This window comes from Chanodichthys erythropterus, chromosome 17 (genome assembly GCF_024489055.1).
Source record: "Chanodichthys erythropterus isolate Z2021 chromosome 17, ASM2448905v1, whole genome shotgun sequence".
Classification (NCBI taxonomy): domain Eukaryota; kingdom Metazoa; phylum Chordata; class Actinopteri; order Cypriniformes; family Xenocyprididae; genus Chanodichthys; species Chanodichthys erythropterus.
Genome location: NC_090237.1, coordinates 27,869,196 through 27,889,600, shown reverse-complemented (window position 1 = coordinate 27,889,600; position 20,405 = coordinate 27,869,196). Strand labels below are relative to the sequence as shown.

The 20,405-nt window shown below is 39.2% G+C and overlaps 2 protein-coding genes across 3 annotated transcripts in view; one reads left to right on the top strand and one right to left on the bottom strand.

Annotated features, from left to right (window-relative positions):
• The window catches only part of st14 (ST14 transmembrane serine protease matriptase), a 45,093-nt gene extending 33,981 nt beyond the window's left edge, over positions 1 to 11,112 (top strand). Inside the window, exons 15-19 of one of the 2 annotated variants that reach the window (XM_067365735.1) lie at positions 2,472 to 2,591; positions 4,528 to 4,708; positions 5,916 to 6,187; positions 6,460 to 6,596; positions 9,445 to 11,112. In XM_067365735.1, the coding sequence (XP_067221836.1) occupies positions 2,472 to 2,591; positions 4,528 to 4,708; positions 5,916 to 6,187; positions 6,460 to 6,596; positions 9,445 to 9,606 (872 nt within the window). In that variant the 3' untranslated portion in view covers positions 9,607 to 11,112. The remainder of the gene's footprint in view (positions 1 to 2,471; positions 2,592 to 4,527; positions 4,709 to 5,915; positions 6,188 to 6,459; positions 6,597 to 9,444) is intronic. The other variant, XM_067365734.1, reaches the window with a different exon arrangement.
• A 6,741-nt stretch (positions 11,113 to 17,853) lies between these two features.
• The window catches only part of kirrel3l (kirre like nephrin family adhesion molecule 3, like), a 46,695-nt gene continuing 44,143 nt past the window's right edge, over positions 17,854 to 20,405 (bottom strand). The window contains exons 14-15 of the mRNA XM_067364874.1: positions 20,018 to 20,107; positions 17,854 to 19,737 (exon numbers count right to left, since the gene is read on the bottom strand). Coding sequence (XP_067220975.1) covers positions 19,246 to 19,737; positions 20,018 to 20,107 — 582 coding nt within the window. The 3' untranslated portion in view covers positions 17,854 to 19,245. The remainder of the gene's footprint in view (positions 19,738 to 20,017; positions 20,108 to 20,405) is intronic.

Genomic DNA, 20,405 nt, shown 5'->3' with positions numbered 1-20,405 from the left:
AGAGCACTGTCCATCTGGACACCGCCTGCAGGGGAACTCCACGGCTGAACCATCTGGGGTTCATCCAGGGTTTCAGGGCCGACATACAGGCCTGATTGACCCTGACGCGAAAGCGGCCATGCCGCCAGGCATGAGGTGGGACCAGTATTGCAGAGGCCGCATCCGAAGAAGGCAGTGCTGCAGAACCAGGGAGGCGGACGCAATCAGCCCTAGCATCCTCTGGAAGAACTTCAGAGGGAAACAGGCTTTGTTCCTGACAGAAGCCGCGAGCTGCTGAATTGCCAGAGCGCGCTCTGGCGAGACTACAGCCCTCATGCGGACTGAGTCGAAAACTGCACCCAGGAACGAGATGCTTTGGCTGGGGGGCAGTGAGCTCTTGGCAAAATTGACCCTGAGTCCTAGGCACTGTAAGTGGGCCAATATGAGCCAATCGTCGAGATAATCCAAAACCCGGATTCCCATCTGTCTCAGAGGGGAAAGCGCCGCATTAATGCACTTTGTAAACATGCGAGGAGCTAGGGACAGTCTGAACGGAAGGACCATGTATTGATATGCCACTCCCTCAAAGGCGAATCTCAAGAATCGCCTGTGATGGGGGGCTATCTGGATGTGAAAGCCTGGGATGATTTTTGGGCTGCAGTGAAACGTTCGGTGAAACCCTCTACGGCTGGCCCAAAGAGACCAGTCGGAGGGACTGGGGCATCCAAGTTGGCCATGGATCTTCCAATGGCCTGGGCCAGGGCTTTCGTGGCACGCAGGGCCAGGTCTGTGGCGCTGCGGAGGTCGCGAAAGGCAGGTGCATCAATACCAGACTCGTCCAGTGAGCGGAGGAGTTTCGCTTGGAACACCATGAGAATGGCCATGGTGTGTAGCGCCGATGCAGCTTGGCCCGCAGATGAATAAGCTCTACTGGCTAAGGCAGAGGTTGTTCTGCAGGGCTTGGAAGTAAGGGCCCCCTTGTTCTTCCAGCCCACAGCCGCGGGGGGACAGAGGTGAGCGGCCACGGCCTTGTCTAGGGGTGGCATTCGCTCATAGCCATTCTCTTGGGAGCCGTCCACTGAAGTGAGAGCTGCATAGGCGGGCCGAGTAGGGGGTGCGTCACGACTTTGTCAGTTCATCATGTACTTCAAGGAAGAAGGGCATGGAGCGCTGGCGGGCGGTCTGGCGGCCTCCTGGCAGATACCACTCATCCAGCCTGCTGCGTGTCTGCTCTTCAGGTGGAGCCCACTCGAGGTAGAGTTCCTCGACAGCTTTGGAGAGGACACAGAAAAGCTTGTCGTCCAGCCCTGGCCTAGAGTCGATGGGCACCAGTGACGGCAGCTGGGCAGGGTCTTCAGAGTCGCCGGCCCATTCCTCCGTTTCAGATGCCGTGAGAGACATGGAGTCATCAAGCGGCTCGTCCTCTGCTCTGCCAAAAAAGATGAGGTCGCTCGCATCAGCTGTGGGACGCTGCTCTGGGTGGGAAAACAGGACGGGGGCAGCTCTCTCACTGGAGAGGGAGAGGCACACAAGCGCTGAGCCGGCGTGAGCTCTCCCAAGTCCGGACGCTGAATCCCTCTACCCCACTGTCTCTTCCTAGCTGGCTTGCGGGAAGAAGACGGGAGGGCGGGAGCGGGTCCCAGGGTGGGACCGCTTTCACTAGCGATCCGCGAGCGCAGAGAGTCGAGACTCATGCACTCGCAGTGCGGCATGAAGTCTCAGTTTAAGCGCTGCCTCTCCGTGGGGCTTACCCAGGCAGCCGACGCACTCACCGTGGCCGTCATCATCCTGCAGAGGGGCTCTGCAGGTGCCACAACTGTGGCGCGGCATTTGTAGCAATGCCGCCACCATGAAAAAGGGAGACTCGCTGAGAGGCGGCCAGAAGTATTATTTCAAAATATTTAAAATTATATTATAAAAATATTTACATTTATTATTTTAAAATATTTAAAGTTTTGGAAATTTCAGAATACTTCAAATTTAAATTTAATCAGATTTTTCAGCAATTAAGCAGCTGTATTTTTATTTATTTCCCATCCTCATAGCCCCCTCCCCCGTAAATAATCTACTTGCTGTTTTTCTCATCTTCAGTTGCTATCAAACTGACATGTACATTCACAATTAATATTGAGTACCATTAATTATTGGGATAATTTATCTGCTTTTAATATGCACAATAAACTCTTGTGATAGCAATATCTTCAACGCTTAGGCTGAAACGGTAGTGAAATTACACATTTTGGTCTTTTCTACCATGATCAGTCCTTATTTACTGGCCCACTCTTTCTTTCTAAAAGTTGTTCATTGTTTTTGTATCCTTCAGCAGAGATAAGTGACCTATCCCACGATCAATAGGCCTGATCAATAGGCTGGCTCTTGCATTGCCATGAACGAGGCGTAGGACTTTGGTGATAAAAAGAAGCTGCAATTGATGTTTTATTCCCATTGTTCACCTCAAGTTTTACTTTCTTTATACTCTATTCCTCTCTTAGCGGCTGGTATCTGCAATGATTTCTCCTTCAAGTGTAAAAACAAGCAGTGTGTAAACAAAGTGAATGCAGAGTGTGATCGCGAAGACGACTGCTCAGATGGTTCGGACGAACAGGGATGTGGTAAGTCGCATTTTTTTTTTTTTTTTTTTTTTATGTATTTTTACTCACAAACAGAAGTGAAGAAGCTCTTTTAATGTGTGCATGGTTGCTGCCCATGTTTTGTCCAAAGTTATTTAATATTAAGAACTTATTGATTAAATTTCAGCTGTGATGTTATTCAGAACAACACTTTTGCTCATGTGATATTATACATAATTCAACTGTAGTGCTCAGGTGTGTATTTCAGCTATTTCACAATTTATCAAGTAATATTTTACATTGCATTATTACCACTGGTGGTTGAAGCAAAATTTCAAGCAAAATTGAATATGATAATTAGGGATGAACAATTAATGTGCATGATATGGGTTATGTTTTATTTGTTATTTTTAATGAATCAGTATCAGCCAATGTTGGAGATTTAAATATTTTAGGATTTAGATCATCATCTTGCATTAATTACTAATTTAATGGCAAATCAATAATGGCAAAGATTTTACCCTTTTGTTTGCAACTATTTGTAAATCGTGAGACAATTGCAATTTTAACCAAGGCTCCGGGACGGCAGAGGAGTCGCCTGTCAATTGCGCCATACCCACCTTACCTTCGGTTTCCGGTTTTATTTTGTAGAAACCATGGAAACACCAAAGACACTTTAATAGACAAGGGAACAACTGTTCTGATATATTTCTAGACGGAAAACGAATTATTGTTATATAGCTCAACACGTTTAGTCTTATTGTTTAAATTTCAAACAACCAGACTTCTTGCGAGTCCCATGCTTTACCATGCTTCGGAGAAAAACACTATTTTGTGAAGTAGCTAACCTATCGTAATCAGATGCAGCCTTATTTTTAGTAAAATACAGAATTTTTCCATCACACAATACATTTTAAAATTAATTTCATGCCATTTATCAGCACAAGCCATCCAGCATTTAATGATATTCTAAAATCAATCTATCTTACTGCAGTGTCTCAAACAAGTGTCTAACAGCAGCCGCCGAGCAAATGCACAGATCCCTTCAGCTCCCACAACACTCGTCCTGCTCTGCTTCATACTACAATAACGTTAATAATCGCATCCATGAACAAGATTTCTTCCTGAGTCCTATCCCGATTATTTTGCACTGGCTGTGAAGTGAAGACCACATCTCCCAAGATTCCACACTCAAACTTGGCGTCATCAAGCTACGCCTTTGTTTTGAATAGGCCTCTAGCGGACAGAATTCTTGCATACTGCACCTTTTATTATTAATTTTAAATACACAATAAAATCTCTTTCAGACACTCTTTTATAAAACCCAACTAATGATTCAAATCACTTACAGTTGTTATAGATTTAGTTATGAAATAGTACAGATGTATAATATATAATGATACATAAGAGAATCCAATTACCGCCCGGCTTTAGTGTCTTTATTGTATAATTATTTGAAGATAATGAGCTTCCCAAGGTTTTGGTGTTTCAACGAATTTAAAAACAATTGTAATTTCCAGAAGTTGCTGCATCATCAACAATGTGGTAATTAGAGTAAAAAAAAAAATAATAATAATCACATTAGAGCCTAAAGCCATTATACTTTTTTTATGAAACCTCACTTGACATTTCTTCATTCTGTTTCTACTTCTTTTATAGGCCTCAGGGTTGCTAGTTTCTTTTTCCTTCCTCATTGTGTTTTTATCAGCCAGCACGGTTCGTTCCTCTATATATCTGCCTTGTTATGATTCTGCTTGAGTCCCGCTAAAGGCCGACGGTCCTGTGAGTCAGAGCAGATGTTTCGAGAAACTCCAACTTTCAGTGCAAACAGTTTTGCAGCTAGCCCTCTGATCTGATCCCTGCTGGTCTTGTACAAGACCCCTTAACCTCTCATCTCAGCATGCCGATGCTATCCCTTCTGTTGGTCTTCCTTGAAGTCTCTCTTTGTGTTTGAACCATTCCTATAATTTGGTTTCAGACTGTGGAGTCCGGCCATTCAAGCACAACCGTATTGTGGGTGGGCAGAACGCAGATGTGGGTGAATGGCCGTGGCAGGTCAGTCTACATTTCAAGACCAACGGACACGTCTGCGGCGCCTCAATCATCTCTAACAAATGGTTGCTGTCCGCTGCCCACTGCTTCATCCAGCCTAGTGCAGAGTGAGTATTTTTTATTTCATCTCTGTATGGCTGTTAGTGTTTTTGTATTTTATTTTGCCCGATTATTTTTGTCTTTTAGCTGTAGATGTTATCAGTATCTTTCTCCATTCACTTAGTGCTCAACCATCATTCAACATCAGCGCTCTGTGTTTGAGCAATGACTGAGCTTGTATTTATTCCCATTGGCCAGCAGGTGGAGCACAAGACATGGCATTAAAATAATACTTTACCTTCAGTCACTCCATGTTTCTGAGACTGAACCACTAAAGCTGAACTGAAAGATAATTCACTCTCCTGAGCTATGGTTTCACCATGAAATCAAAATTGACCCCATTTACTTTCTTAATAAACGTTTCTGGTCTTTTTGTGAAGGATACATCAATGCACAAATGTCTTTCATCAAAATGTAATAACTTGTTCCACCTCTGAAATGACTTTGCATTTTGGCTGAAATTACCAAGCCCTCTTATTTTTCAAACCCTCTTCATATACACTACTGGTCAAAAGTTTAGAATAATTAAGATTCTTTTATGTTTTGGGGGGCAGGGAAAGTATCTTATGCCCACCAAGGCTGCATTTGTTTGATCAAAAAGACAGTAAAAACAGTATTTAAAAAAAAAAAAATTATAAAATAAAATAATAATTACACAGTAAACAAATGATGGGGGAGGGGGGAACAACAATAATAATTGATGATAAGCGAGTATAATAATAATTACCGATAATAATTGATAAGTGGGCACATGTCAGCATATCAGAATGATTTCTGAAGGATCATGTGACACTGAAGACTGGAGTAATGATGTTAAATTCAGCTTTGATCACAGGAATTAATTGTATATAAAAATATATTCAAATAGAAAACAGTTGTTTTAAATTGTAATAATATTTCACAGTATTTCTGTTTTTACTGTATTTTTGATCAAATAAATGCAGCCTTGGTGAGCAGAAAGAGACTTCTTTCAAAAGCATGAAAACATTGTAATTATTCCAAACTTGTCCTATAAACACAGCTTTTCAAAATCTTGCCTTTACATTTTTTTTTTACATGTTTTTTCTCTGTGCATTAAATCTGATTTCCTCATATTTCCTGTCAAAATAAAGATTTAAAATGGATTTGAATGCCATTTTATGTTGACCTTCCAAAACATCTGATTTAAACAACTAACCTCCAAAACAACATTGTGTTCATTTTCTCTTCCAACAGCTACAAAATGACAACCAACTGGCAGACGTACAGTGGTGTGCGGGACCAGACCATCCAGGACACCTCTGTTCAGCAACGTGCTTTGAAGACCATCATCACCCACCCAAGCTACAGTGAAATGACCTACGATTATGACATCTCCTTGTTGGAACTGAGCCAGCCATTGAACTTCAGCAACACCGTGCATCCCATCTGCCTTCCGGCATCAACCCACGTTTTCTCGGCCGGCAGTTCCTGCTTTGTTACGGGCTGGGGCGCGCTCCGAGAGGGAGGTGAGACAGCTTGAGTGCCTGAGGGCTGCCCTTTGCATTTGGAGTTCCTCTTTCCATGAGATACCTTTGGAATTTGAACCTCACAAGTTTGACATTTATTGATCCCTTGTTTCAATGTCACTTTTACCACAAACTTTGTTATACAATTGTGTTATTTGTGGAAGGACATAACTCTTTCTAATTCATTTTTCAAACAGTCATAATGAGCCATAAGATGCTTTTTGGTATTAGAATCATTCTCATAGGACTTATGTTTTATGTATGTGTTGTAGGAAGTGCTGCAACAATCCTGCAGAAAGCAGAAGTAAAGGTGATTAATGATACAGTATGTGACATGGTGACCGAAGGTCAGGTGACCTCTAGAATGATGTGTAGTGGCTACCTCACTGGAGGTGTGGACGCTTGTCAGGTAAAAAAAAAAAAAAAAATTCCATGTTTTTTTGTTGCTGTTTTTTTTTTTTTTTCTTGTGTGTGTGTTTTTTTTTTTAAGTCTGAAACTGATGTTTTCATTTCAATCTGGGTCACTTACAGTATACACTGATCAGGCATAACATTATGAGCACTGACAGGTGAAATGAATAACACTGATTATCTCTGTTAGTGGGTGGGATATATTAGGCAGCAAGTGAACAATTTGTCCTCTAAGTTGATGTGTTAGAAGCAGGAAAAATGGGCAAGCGTAAGGATTTGAGTGAGTTTGACAAGGGCCAAATTGTGATGGGTCAGAGCATCTCCAAAACTGCAGCTCTTGTGGGGTGTTCCTGGTCTGCAGTGGTCAGTATCTATCAAAAGTGGTCCAAGGAAGGAACAGTGGTGAACCGGCGACCGGGTCATGGGCAGCCAAGACTCATTGATGCACGTGGAGAGCAAAGGTTGGCCCATGTGGTCGATCCAACAGATGAGCTCCTGTAGCTCAAATTGTTCAAGAAGTTAATGCTGGTTCTGATAGAAAGGTGTCAGAATACACAGTGCATCGCAGTTTGTTGCGTATGGAGCTGCAGACCAGTCAGGGTGTCCATGCTGACCCCTGTCCACCGCCAAAAGCACCAACACGTGAGCATCAGAACTGGACCATGGAGCAATGGAAAAAGGTGGCCTGGTCTGATGAATCACGTTTTCTTCGCTTACCTGGGAAACACATGACACCAGGATGCACTATGGGAAGAAGGCAAGCCGGCGGAGGCAGTGTGATGCTTTGGGCAATGTTTTGCTGGGAAACCTTGGGTCCTGACATCCATGTGGATGTTACTTTGACACGTACCACCTACCTAAGCATTGTTGCAGACCATGTACACCCTTTCATGGAAACGGTATTCCCTGGTGGTTGTGGCCTCTTTCGGCAGAATAATGCACCCTGCCACAAAGCAAAAATGGTTCAAGAATGGTTTGAGGAGCACAACAATGAGTTTGAGGTGTCGATTGGCCTCCAAATTTCCCAGTTCTCAATCCATTCAAGCATCTGTGGGATGTGTTGAACAAACAAGTCCGATCCATGGAGGCACCACCTCACAATTTACAGGATTTAAAGGATCTGCTGTTTGGTACAAATACCACAGCACACCTTCAGGGGTCTGGTGGAGTCCATGCCTCGACGGGTCAGGGCTGTTTTGGCAGCAAAAGGGGGACCAACACAATATTAGGGAGGTGATCATAATGTTAAGCCTGATCTTGGTGTATGTAGAACCAAACTGGATGCGTTTCTGAGTTTTAGCCAACTGACTCGGATCAATTTTCACATGAGTCTAACTTGAAATAAAGTAATGCACATAATATATAAATGATAGAAATATTAAAATAATAATAAAAGAACGATGGTATGTTTTTAGGAAAAAAAGAATCATGTGTAAAGGTGCCGTCACATTAGATTGTTACACTGTTAATAGTGTAGCGATTGTATGAAGAACAGCTCACACAGACGCCACTTTCAAACCAAGCGGCTTTCCGTTGGTCAACTGGTGTGACCAACTTGAACCCGATGCAAAATCCATATGGGGAAATCTCTCACCCTCAAGTGGAATTCCAAATGGCGTGGGTTACTATTAAAATGACTTTATTTCAACTGTGAAAATTGGTCGAACAACAGTAAATGTAGAGCTATTATACAACTATTTTCCCAAAATTGGCATAACACCCTCAACACAGTTGTCAGCTAAAAAGCTTTAAAAACGCACACACCAAAGTACACATTTATTGAATGGTAATGAATTCAAGGTGGTTTAATAGCCATTTAGATGCATTGTCAAGCCTTTTTCATCCTGTTCTTTTCATTCAGAAACACCTACAGTACAAATATGACATGAGCATAATGCCGTCAAAGTGTTCGGCTAATGTTGTTGTCTTCCTGCGGTGTGTGTACAGCCTCGTAGTGGAGAAGATTAATTATTCTACCTTGTTCCCTGATATTTAAATGAGCTGATTTCCATAATTTCTACTTCTATCTCACTTGTTATTCATCTTGCTTTCCCCTTCTGAACGCTCTGTGCGTCTCTCTTATTCTGGGTGTAATCTTCTTAGTGTGCTTTTTTTCTCGCACAGGTTCCGGTCCTGGTCTTGTGACTCCTTTCTGTCTTCCTCTCCAGCTATAGGAGCTCAGATTTTGCGCTCTCTCTCTCTGTACTTTGCTCCATCCTTTTCACCCTCTGTAATATTCTTTCATTCACTTTGGTGGTTTTGTCTTCCTGCCTGTCTCTCTCTCTCTCTCTCCTCTCACTTCCCAATTCAAATATGCTTTATTGCCACGTCTGTTTACATTGCAATATTGGCAAAGTAATTAAGAGCCGAATTGTATTACACACAAAACAAATCATTCAGGAATAATAGTAATGGAATGAAATGACACAGTAAATAAGCAGCTTAAATTAGAGGTACAAAATAATAAATGATAAGTGATTACAATAATAATTAAAATGTTTGCAATTGCTTCACACACCCTCCTTTTTCCTTTTGGTTTTCTCACATACATAATCATCACTTCATCTCCTCTTTCAATTTCAAGCAATTTATTTGCATGATTGTTTTATATACAATATTGCCAAAGCATTGATAGACACAATAAAAAAGTCTCCAGTAATACTAAAATAAATAACCACAATATACAATAAAATAAACATTCATTAATGAACATTCTCTTGAATAGATCAACAGGCAACTCTTGAATATGGTGATCAAATTTTGTCCTCCATGCATTTGATCTTTTTCAAACAGTTTTGAAAAATGTGGAATGACATTTAAAAGTGTCTTTCTTTTGGCTTCCGTAGGGAGACTCGGGCGGGCCTCTTGTGTGTCGTTCCGATGTTGGCAAATGGTTCCAGGCTGGCATAGTGAGCTGGGGAGAAGGCTGCGCTCGGAGGAACAAGCCTGGCGTCTACACGCGTGTCACCAAACTACGGGAGTGGATCCGTGAAATCACATCCGTATAGTGGAGCCTGGACCTGCAATCATACGACAACCAAAGCAGACGAACAAATGTTCAGCGCCATGAATATTTAGTACAGTATGTGAGCCGCACTCGCACAATCAAAAAGTGAATACAGCTTTGGTCGACATCCATTGTGAGAAAATTGAACTTGTATACGTTTTTTTTAGACCACCTGGTTGTTTTCGTAATAGCATTTTTTGAGTATGACTATTCGGCGAGGTTTTTCATAGCTGTATCAATCTTAAGATGACTTCAACTTTAGTCAACCAAATAAAAAGCCTCATAAAACACATGCAGATACCACTATAATGAGGATATATATCACTGTGATGTACTGTTACACTCATTTTCCAACTCAGTTGTAGTGCTTTCATTTGTTTGTATCGGATTCCTTGAACAGTAACTTCATAAATGGCACTTAGAGATCAAACTGTCCTATAATGTGACTGCCAGCAACTTATGACCTGGTGGAATTCTTGTTGTTATCTTTCTGAATGATGTTCGGTTTTAAATATTTTTTTGTCTTATGCTCAAAACGTGCCTTTCTTCCAAAGACTGGTGTCGGAAACAATGACTCTTGTGTTTCAGACGTTGGAGCGAGCTTCAGTCCCTACTTTTTTTTTTTTTATTTGAAGGTCAAAAGCTTTTTTGCAATCTAGAAATTTCTGTAAGTATCCCGCTCAGGCTGACCTTCTTTCCTCACATCTGTGTGATCTCGAGACCTTGGTGGCAAAGCTCAAAAATGGAGGATTAGGTAGAAATAGGATATTTCCATCATCCATTTGCCAATACAACCAAGGCCAGTATAGGTCACTCACTTCTGCTGCATGTTAAAGTTCCAGCCAATCAATGTCAAAGCAGTTGGCTGAAACAACCTAGCAGGATGGTCTCTGCTTCAAAGAGACCCGAACGTATTGAGGAATCCATAACGCTGGATCCTCAAAGACTTGGCAAGTTTCTTTCCCATGGAAAGTCCACTTGCTTAGTAAGAATTTCAGGCTTTGTAGCGTAGTGACTTAATTTCCCAGGAGGTACAAGAGACGCAAGCTGTATTTTGAGAGATGTCAAGCAATAGATGCTATATTTATGTACTACTCGAGTTTTATATAGCATCATGATGCATGATTTTACCTGTCATGGGCTTCTTAGGCTTTCATTTTTAAATTGTGAAAATTTCAGACTGCTTTTTTAATGGTTAAACTATAATGATTGTGTATGGCTTTATGTGTCTGGGTGACTAACATTTGTAAATATTTTACATGCGAATTACTACTTCTGTTTAGTTTAATTGTTTTATATTTTAACACAGGAAATGTGAATACATTAAAACATTTGCAAAGAGTTTACATTGTATTCCTGACAATAAAATACATGGTGGTTTTACAATGTCATCTTTTTTGTTTGTTTTTTTGTTGTTGTTGTTGTTGTTGTTGTTTCATTATGCGTTTTTGCTTAATTTCCATGTAATTTAATTTCTCCCTGAAAATGCAAATGTAGTAAAGACAACTGAAAAAGTTTTTCACTGATTCTTGAGATAAGGGACAAAACATGTTTTAGAATATAGATTTAATTTTTTAACTGATATTTTGTAGACGCAGGTCTCCGCTAATGAACCATGTAAGGGAACATGTTTTTCTGAAAGTGTTTTTTTTTTTTTTTATAAAATTATATTATATATATATATATATATATATATATATGTATATGTAATATAATATATATTTTTTTTATTATTTTTTTTATTTTTTTTTCTTCTTGAGTTAGGAATATTATGAACAATCCAGTTCCTAAATTCCTTAATTCTCTAACCTCCTTTTTAATATTAAACAAATATAACCAATATTCTTAGGTAAATCAGACATAATATCATGTAGTTCAGTTGTTTTAATATTTTAACAATGAATTGAAAAAAGAATGACATTTCAAAATGAACAAAAACCTTCACCTGACAGTGTTAATACTGATGGAGCTGACAAATACTTATGTGTTGACAAAGGTCCAGCTGGGGCCAAATATACAGTATATGTAAATAGAATCATGAAACATTAGAATTCCCCATATGCAAAAAAAAAAAAAGTTAAATCACATGATACAGTGTTTTTGAGAGCACTTGTCAGCCATCACATATAAAACCTGATGGAGTTTACGTCTGACAGAGTTGACACAATCTATTTTTATTTTTTTAATGTTAACCATGTGTTTTATAGTGGAGCAATTTTGTTTTCTTTCTCAGTTGTAGCTGCCTTAATAAACATATGAAAAATGCCACGATTTGTCCCACAACTATTTACAGAAACTATTACACCGGGATGATGGAGTTGACATGTTAAATCTGTGACCGCAGAGACTTCAAAATTGTTTGTATATATACATATACATATATATATACAACTTCCAGGACTATGTGTTCTACTGTGAGATCCACAATGAGCGGGAAATATTAAGTGCTCCTCAGTTAAAGAGACCATGACATTGCCTAATTTATTCAGAATTATAAAAAATCCTGATGGAATTGATGCAAAGTGAGGACACAACTTATAATTCAAGACTTACTTTTTGTATTGTTTGATATTATACTGATCCCTGCCTTTCAATTTAAAAGAATATTTCAGAATTTGTTGCATTTTTAAAAACTTTGGCAATTTTACATTGTAACCACATGCTGAGGACAGGCTAAATTACATGTATTTAGCATATATTTCAAAAACACTAAAAAAAATATTTAAAAATAAAAGCACTGAATGTCCGGAGTATCCTGGGGCCGTATTCACAAAACATCTTAAAGGTGCTCGAATGAAAAATTGAATTTATCTTGGCATAGTTGAATAACAAGAGTTCAGTACATGGAAATGACATACAGTGAGTCTCAAACATCATTGTTTCCTCCTTCTTATATAAATCTCATTTGTTTAAAAGACCTCAGAAGAACAGGCGAATCTCAACATAACACTGACTGTCACATAACAGTCGGGGTGTACGCCCCCAAAATTTGCATATGCCAGCCCATATTCCCAACATTATGAAAGGCATTAGACAAGGGCAGTAACGTCTGCACAGGTGAATCAACAGACTAGGTAAGCAAGCAAGAACAATAGCGAAAAATGGCAGATGGAGCAATAATAACGGACATGATCCATGATAACATGATATTTTTAGTGATATTTGTAAATTTTCTTTCTAACAACTTCATTCTTTATAAATCTCTCCAACAGTGTAGCATTAGCCGTTAGCCACAGAGCGCAGCCTCAAATTCATTCAGAATCAAATGTAAACAATATAACAGTATAAAATACTCACATAATCCGACGCATGCATGCCGCATACATTACAAACACTTTGTAAAGATCCATTTGAGGGTTATATTAGCTGTGTAAAGTTTGTTTATGCACTGTTCAAGGCAAGTGTGAGCTCCATGGGCGTGGAGCAGGAGAATTAAAGGGACAGTAGCCCTGAATCGGCTCATTTATAATGATGCCCCAAAATAGGCAGTTAAAAAAATGAATGAAAAAAAAATCCATGGGGATTTTCACAGACACATTCAGGGGACACCTTAGAGTTCTAAGTTCTAAGGCACCTTTTCTAAGGCACCTTTAAGGCTAAAAGTAGCTCCTAAATTTTCAGATTTAGGAGAAATTCTTAAAAATAATGGGCATGTAAGTCCTAATTTTAGGACTCCTACATTTTTGCTCTAAGAGCATTTCACAAAGCATTTTAGCACTAAAACTAGCTCCTAAATCTCTGAAATGTTAGGAGTAGTCAAGAGGACTCGTAAGTCACCAAGACCAAATCACAAACAATCCTAATCTACCCAAATACACTGTACACCATTGAGCAATAGAGCCTTAGGTGCTCAACTTTTTCTTCATAAATGCAATATATTTTGATTTATAGATTTGAATTTACAATGAGACACCAAAAATAAATCTTTAACAAATAAATAAATATTGTCCAATTACCTGCAGCAGTGGTTTTCATGAGTTCACATTTAAAAATGATTGAATAGAGTTATAGAGTAATACAGTATATATATATTGCCCAGACCCAAAGTTCTCCATATCCCCATATTTGTCGCTTGCATTCTGCATTCTCTTGAGATGCATACATCCAAAAGGCGGTCCACAATTAACTGTATATACTAGTTTAATTAGTGACACTACATTTTAAAACCTTTATTTGAATATGGTAACATTTTTATTAAAACATATTTATTTAAATAGGGCAACATGTGTATTTTAAAACCTTTATTTTAATATGGAAACATGACACCTCATTCTACAATATTTCTATGATTAAATCGCTGACTCCTCCTATCAGCCAATCACTGTGTGTTTACTCCATGGCAACGAGGTCAACCCCGCCCTTACTCTTAGTTTAAGACTTCTCTCTATTCCTTAGTAAAAGTTTGTCTCAGCAGCTTTGTGAATAGGTTTTAAGAGAAAACTCTTAGCTAAGAACTTTTACTGGTATTTAGGAGAACTCTTAGTGGTCAGATAAAATGTTTTGTGAATACGGCCCCAGATTTCCTTTAGGTGTAACTTTTTAAGTATTTTTTTTATTTTGATTAATTTATTTATTTTTAACATGAAGTGGGCTTTTGTCTCTTATCTCAACAATCAGTGTCTTTATCCATGTTAAATTAGCTGGCCTTGGTATAAACCAGTATAAACATTGCCTTCAACAATTATGAATCAGTGGTGTCCTAATGGAAAATGGAATGAGAGCTTCATAAATCTGCTCTTTTCATTTGATACGATCGAGAATACAAAGACACTGTCACAGATGTGAATGCTACTTAGTTTTGACCTTGCACCAATTAAAAAGCTCAAGGTTTAATTAATTGCACTGCACTGCAACAGTTGTTTTAAATGGTTGGCAGAGTATTGAACTTGGCTAATTACATGCCAGATTTGACCTTGTATGAGCTTTAGGTGGTGCTCAACCTTTTATATAATCTCCAATCGATGTCATAACAACTCTTGCACTTAAGCATTTTGCATCTTAATATGGTATCTAGGCTACCAAAGGTCACTAACACTTGATTGAAACAAAGAATTGTGGAAAATAAAAAGAATGAATGAAATCCTGCTAGCCATAAGTTTAACCTTTTTTTTTTTTTTTTTTTTTTACATACAGTGTTTCCATTACAGTAGATTATATTGTTGATACCGCGCCTCCACTTCTCGATCACTACTGCGCAGACTCGGGTCTGAATCAGCGCAAGATGTCAGCACCATATTGGGATATTGGCGGGTTGGTGGCGCGTCGCGTTCGGTGAGTAGAACACATTTTTTAGCAAAGGTGTTTGGTGTTTTTGCTTAATTTCGTTGTTTTGAATGGAGTAAGTTCGAAATACAGGATTTTTTTTTAACTAACGAGACGATAATAATTAGTCTACAGTCTATCAGCTCGTAGCAGATTTGGCGCCACAGGCAAAATAACTTCCCACAAAACAAGAGGGATTTCCTTTAAAATGTCTGTCAGGAGATTTGGGGACTAGTTTACATAACAGTTAACTCCTTATTATGTTTCATGACGGTCAGTGTAAAAGATAACCAGGAAATACCTAGTTTAAAATGAATACAATTGTGAATATTTTAATATATTGTTTAAATACAATGCATATATTGTTTTCATCAATGTTTTATTGGATATCTAGTTTAAGTATTAATTTAGCCCGTTAAAATCGATTGTAATTACTAGATTTGCCCATGTTTTCCAGGGTTTTTGTGTGTGTGTGTGTGTGTGTGTGTGTGTGTGTGCTTTCCGTTGTCATCAGGGTAACTTGAAAAAACAAAACAAAACAAAAAACAAAAGCTAAAATGTGCAGACACTTAAAGGTGCAATATGTAAGACTTTTGCAGTAAAATATCCAAAAACCACTGGGCCAGTGTTATATGTTTTGTTCACTTGAGTAATTAAAATATCCCAAATGTTTCCAACAATTTGTAAATCGTGAGAAAATTGCAATTTTAGATAAGGCTCCAGGACGTGTGAAGAGTCGCCTGTCAATTGCGTCATACCCGCGTTACCCTCGGTTTCCGGTTTTATTTTGTAGAAACCATGGAAACACCAAAGTCGTTTTAATATTACATGTTTTAATAGGCAAGGGAACAACTGTTTTGATATATTTATAGACAGAAAACAAATCATTGTTATATAGCTCAACATGTTTAGTCTTATTGTTAAAATCTAATTTTCTTGATTGCTTGAGAGTACCATGCTTTACCATGCCTCAGAGAAAAACACTATTTTGTCAAGTAGCTAACATAGCATAATCAGATGCAGCTTTATTTGTATTAAAAGAAGACGAATACAGTCGGAGTTATATTAATTAACACACTGATGCTTCCAAGCTTTATAATGGCAGTGAATGGTTACCACTAGTTTGAAACTCAAAAAAATGCATTCATCCATCATAAACGTACTCCACACAGCTCCTGGGGGTTAATAAAGGCTTTCTGAAGTGATGCGTTTGTGTAAGAAAAATATCCATATTTAACACTTTATAAAGTAAAATAACTAGCTTCTGGCAAAACGGCCATACGGATTCGACTTGAGTCTAAAGCGTAACATTCACGACATATAACGTAGGACGTAGCATATTACATCATGCCATAGCGTACCATCAGTAGTACTAAATAAACCAGTACATCTGTACATTATCTGTAGTTTATTTGGTCCCACTTTATATTAAGTGGCCTTAACTACTATGTACTTGCATCAAAAAATAAGTACAGTGTACTTACTGGGTTCATATTGAATTGCAAAACACATTTGCTGCTATTGAGGTGTGATACAGGTAAGGTTAGGGACAGGTTTGGTGGTATGGGTAGGTTTAAGGGTAGGGGTAAGGTGTAAGGGATGGGTCAACTGTAATTATAAATGTAATTACATAAAATAATTACAGATGTAATTACATGCAGGTGTTTTTAAAATATAAGTACAATGTAAAAACATGTATGTACACAATAAGTGCATTGTATCAAATTAATTTAAATGTAAGTACATAGTAGTTAAGGCCACTTAATATAAAGTGGGACCATTTATTTAGATAATTATCAGACTCTAATTACATTTTAGCTGCCTAACCCACTTATTTATTTTTAAAATCACTAAATTAGGCTAATTATTTATGATTTTGTGTCACAATTATGCCAGTATAGCTACTCAAATCATCTGTCAGTCACTACTGGAGGTGCCAAAACATACGGTGAAATGCTCCACAACATTGTCAGTGGCACATGACGCAATTCATCGGCACGTCACACAAGTTTTAGTGGCACATGCCAATGAAAACCGGCTGTGCCACTAAGCATAGTGGCATGTGCCAATGGCTTCTGTGCATAATATACCATACAAAGTTTTCATTTTGTGTTATCGGGTTTGCACATTATGCATCTATCTATATAATTGTGTATTTTTGGCAGTGATAGTTGTTTGAGAGGGATGATGACAGATGGAAACATGACCCTGGATTTACCAGAGTAGCCATCAGTTTTTTTTGTTTTTTTTTGTTTAGCCATTTGTTTAATGCTGAGTGCGTATTTATGTCTTCAACACTCCCTGCGGTGAAGCTCGGCATGACATGATGAAATCTGAGAGACTGGGTGACACGACAAGATAATGTTGTCACACAACACCCGCTCCGTCAGCGCAATATTTCGTTGCGTTGGGGGAGACGGCCTGTGCCTGCTATGTTTGATACGCAGACAGCGGGAGGCTTGGGAATCTCATCCATCTTTATTAAAAACCCTGCTGTCGCCGCGGGAATAAGAGAATCAACATAGGCATCACTGCTAATTTATGTATTCATCAACTCGGCAGCCCCGGTATTGTTTGTCCTCATTCCCTCATGACATTTGACGAGACCCAGCGATGTGTGCCAAACTCACTCCAGTCAGAGCAGATTTTATTTGAAATGGTTTTATTTAAATATAAATATGTGTACAAAGTTACAAGCAACAATAGCTCATTTTTTAGCAAATAAAATCATTTGAACATTATTAAAAAAGAAATGGAAGGAAAAAGTCAATTAGTTGTGTAACACTTTTCACCTCTCCAAAACTGATAGTAACATGGGGTAAAAACCGTTGTGAACCAAATAAACTCAAATCAAAGATAAAGATATATGCATTTTATAATATAAAGGTACTTTACAATAGAGCAGCTTACACGCTGTACATTAAGGCTTATATAAAATATAAAAATAAAGACAAGCAATGTTTTGTTTCACCTATCTTACAGTTCATTTTGATTTTTTTTTTTTTTTTTTTTTTTTTTTATTTATTTTTCCAAATGTAGCCAACCATTCAGGCTTAAAGGAAAATGGCAGTATGGAAACCTCCAAATGCAGGTCTCCATGATCGAATTGACATAGGGTGCAGTAAGCGGTTTCTCACACAAGGAACAAACAGATGAGAAGAAATGCTGAATACGTTCACGTACACACATCATCTGCATGCAACAGACAGGAGTGAATTTCCCAACAATTTGTACAGTCATTGAAGTGGCTCTAAGTGGATATGGACAGTACTGCATTTCATTTGCTTATTTTTATTTTTTTTTTATGTTTTTTCTTCGTCTGTGTAAACATGTTGGTGCTACCTGACGGTGTCAGAAATGTCAGCATGACATAACAGTCACCTTGGCACACTCTGTATTTAGTAACATACAGTGGTCACATAAGGAACATTACAAGATTATTACTGCACACCGCAAGGCTGTGTGGTAATTTAGGTTTGCCGTACATGGCTTGGCTTAAGAAACCATGGTCCCGAAATGGGCTCTACTCTGAACTCTGCAACAAATCCTTGAGAGCATAGCTTAAAAAGACCGCACCTCTACATTTGCTTCTTTGGGGATTGGCCAATCCTGATTCCGTCAAACAGACAGAAACACATCTTATGGATTTTGTCTTTTTTTTGTCTTTTTACCAAAGCATTTTAGATTCCAGTTTCCTGCACTGGTCCATTGAGGCTTTACATAAATTCTCTCTTGAGAGCCCAACAGCAGTGCAAACTGCAGATGGAGCTTCTGAAGAAACATCTTAGGGTGAGCGCATGCGCTCTGCTTTCTTCTGCTCCCCTTCTTTGTGGATTGAACTTTGAGCCACTTTGTGTAGGCAAGACCTCTTGTCATTGATACACAAATGTGCTTACAATTCCATCAGCATGCCAACAAACACATTTTTTTTTTCTTTTTTTTTACTTTTTGTTTTAAATTTCATGTCATATTGATTGTTTCAGCGTAGTGCCATTAGCTTGTCCCCATTTACAAAGATTAGTTCATGAGGGCACTTCTCCACAGCACTGCTTTCTCTCTCCAAGATTTAGAGTTAGTGCTGGAGCATTTTTGCAGAAATACGATGCCACAGAGATGAATTGACGGACAGTGTTAATTGTTCAGCATTTGGACGAAGAAAATCAGTAGCTTGAAGGTGACTTCAAAGCGTGAGTGGCACGTCGTAGTTCTTTCGAAAGAAGTTTCTCATCGATCCAACATTCACTTCAAGACAGCAATAAAGCTTTTCCGCCTCTTGAATCTCAGTTTAAAGTTTGCTTAATCCCTCCTGAAGCCCATTCAGAAGAACATCCTTGTGACACTGATCATGCCAGACCCTCAGCGGGTCTTCTAGGGGCCTTTACACATGAGTCTGCATGCGTTGCTGCCGCCCATAGTCTGACTGCTGTGACGACACCTGCGAGGATGCGTATGAAAAACGGGAGGAGCTAGATACCTTGCTGGCTTGGTCTGAATGCTCGTATCCGTCAACCTTCTCGTAGGAGGCGGGTTTGACGTAGCTCGTAAAGGCGCGGCCATAGGTGGCAGGAAGGTAGGCGGAGCCTGCATAGAGTGGCTCCTGGGGGTAGATGGTGGGAGTTTGCTGCTGTTGCTGTGGTTGTTGTGACTGCTGTTGCTCATAGGTGGTGCGTGTGGCAGGGGTTGTTGCGTAACGCTGGGAAAAGTCATAAATCCGAGGCTGAGTGGAGTGCTGGCCGTATAAGGGGCTTGGCGAGGGAAGCTGAGAGGGAGTGTATACTGGGCGAGCATTAGGGACATATTCTGAGAAGCCAGTTCTTGTGATGTGGCGGTCCTCGTGAGCCCGCACATTGTAGTAGCCATTGGTGGGGTCCTAGGAAGAAAGAAAGAAAGAAAGAAAATATTGTCAGATAAATTACAAATCTTGTACAGAATTAAATACATGCAAATGATTATAGCTAGGTGCTAGCCAGAAGTTAGTAGTTGACCAGTAATTGTACGTTTTCTTGAACATGATCCTCCCTTGTGGTGTAATACGAATATGTTTTCCGCAAGTTAGTGTTATTAAGTACAGTAGTTTCCTCAAACCTTTGAAACAACCTTTTGCTTTTATCAGATTAGCCATCCGAGTCATGCTTTGTGAAATGTAATACCTTGATATCTGATCTCTCATCATCCTCCTCCTCCAGCAGGTCGCTGTGCTCTGTGCGAGATGTTCCTGGAGACTCGCTGCTGTTGGGAGCCTGAGAAGAGTATAGAAATTTGGGTTAGAGAGGGTTCAGGATCTATGGTATGTTAAATGTCATACTCTCATAATTAATAGTGTCCCTAGCTTCTGGTCTTTTGACTGATGCCACTAATTCCTCTTATTTTTCTCTACATATTTCTTTTTAGTCCTGACAGATAAAATCAAGTGTAGCCTAACATTTTGTTTTCTCATTGCCTATCCCATTTCCCTTGGAAAAATGCCACTATATTATAGAATTAAAATGGGCTGAGAACACCATTCTTGTTTTTCCTGCAGCATGGCAGTTTTTATGA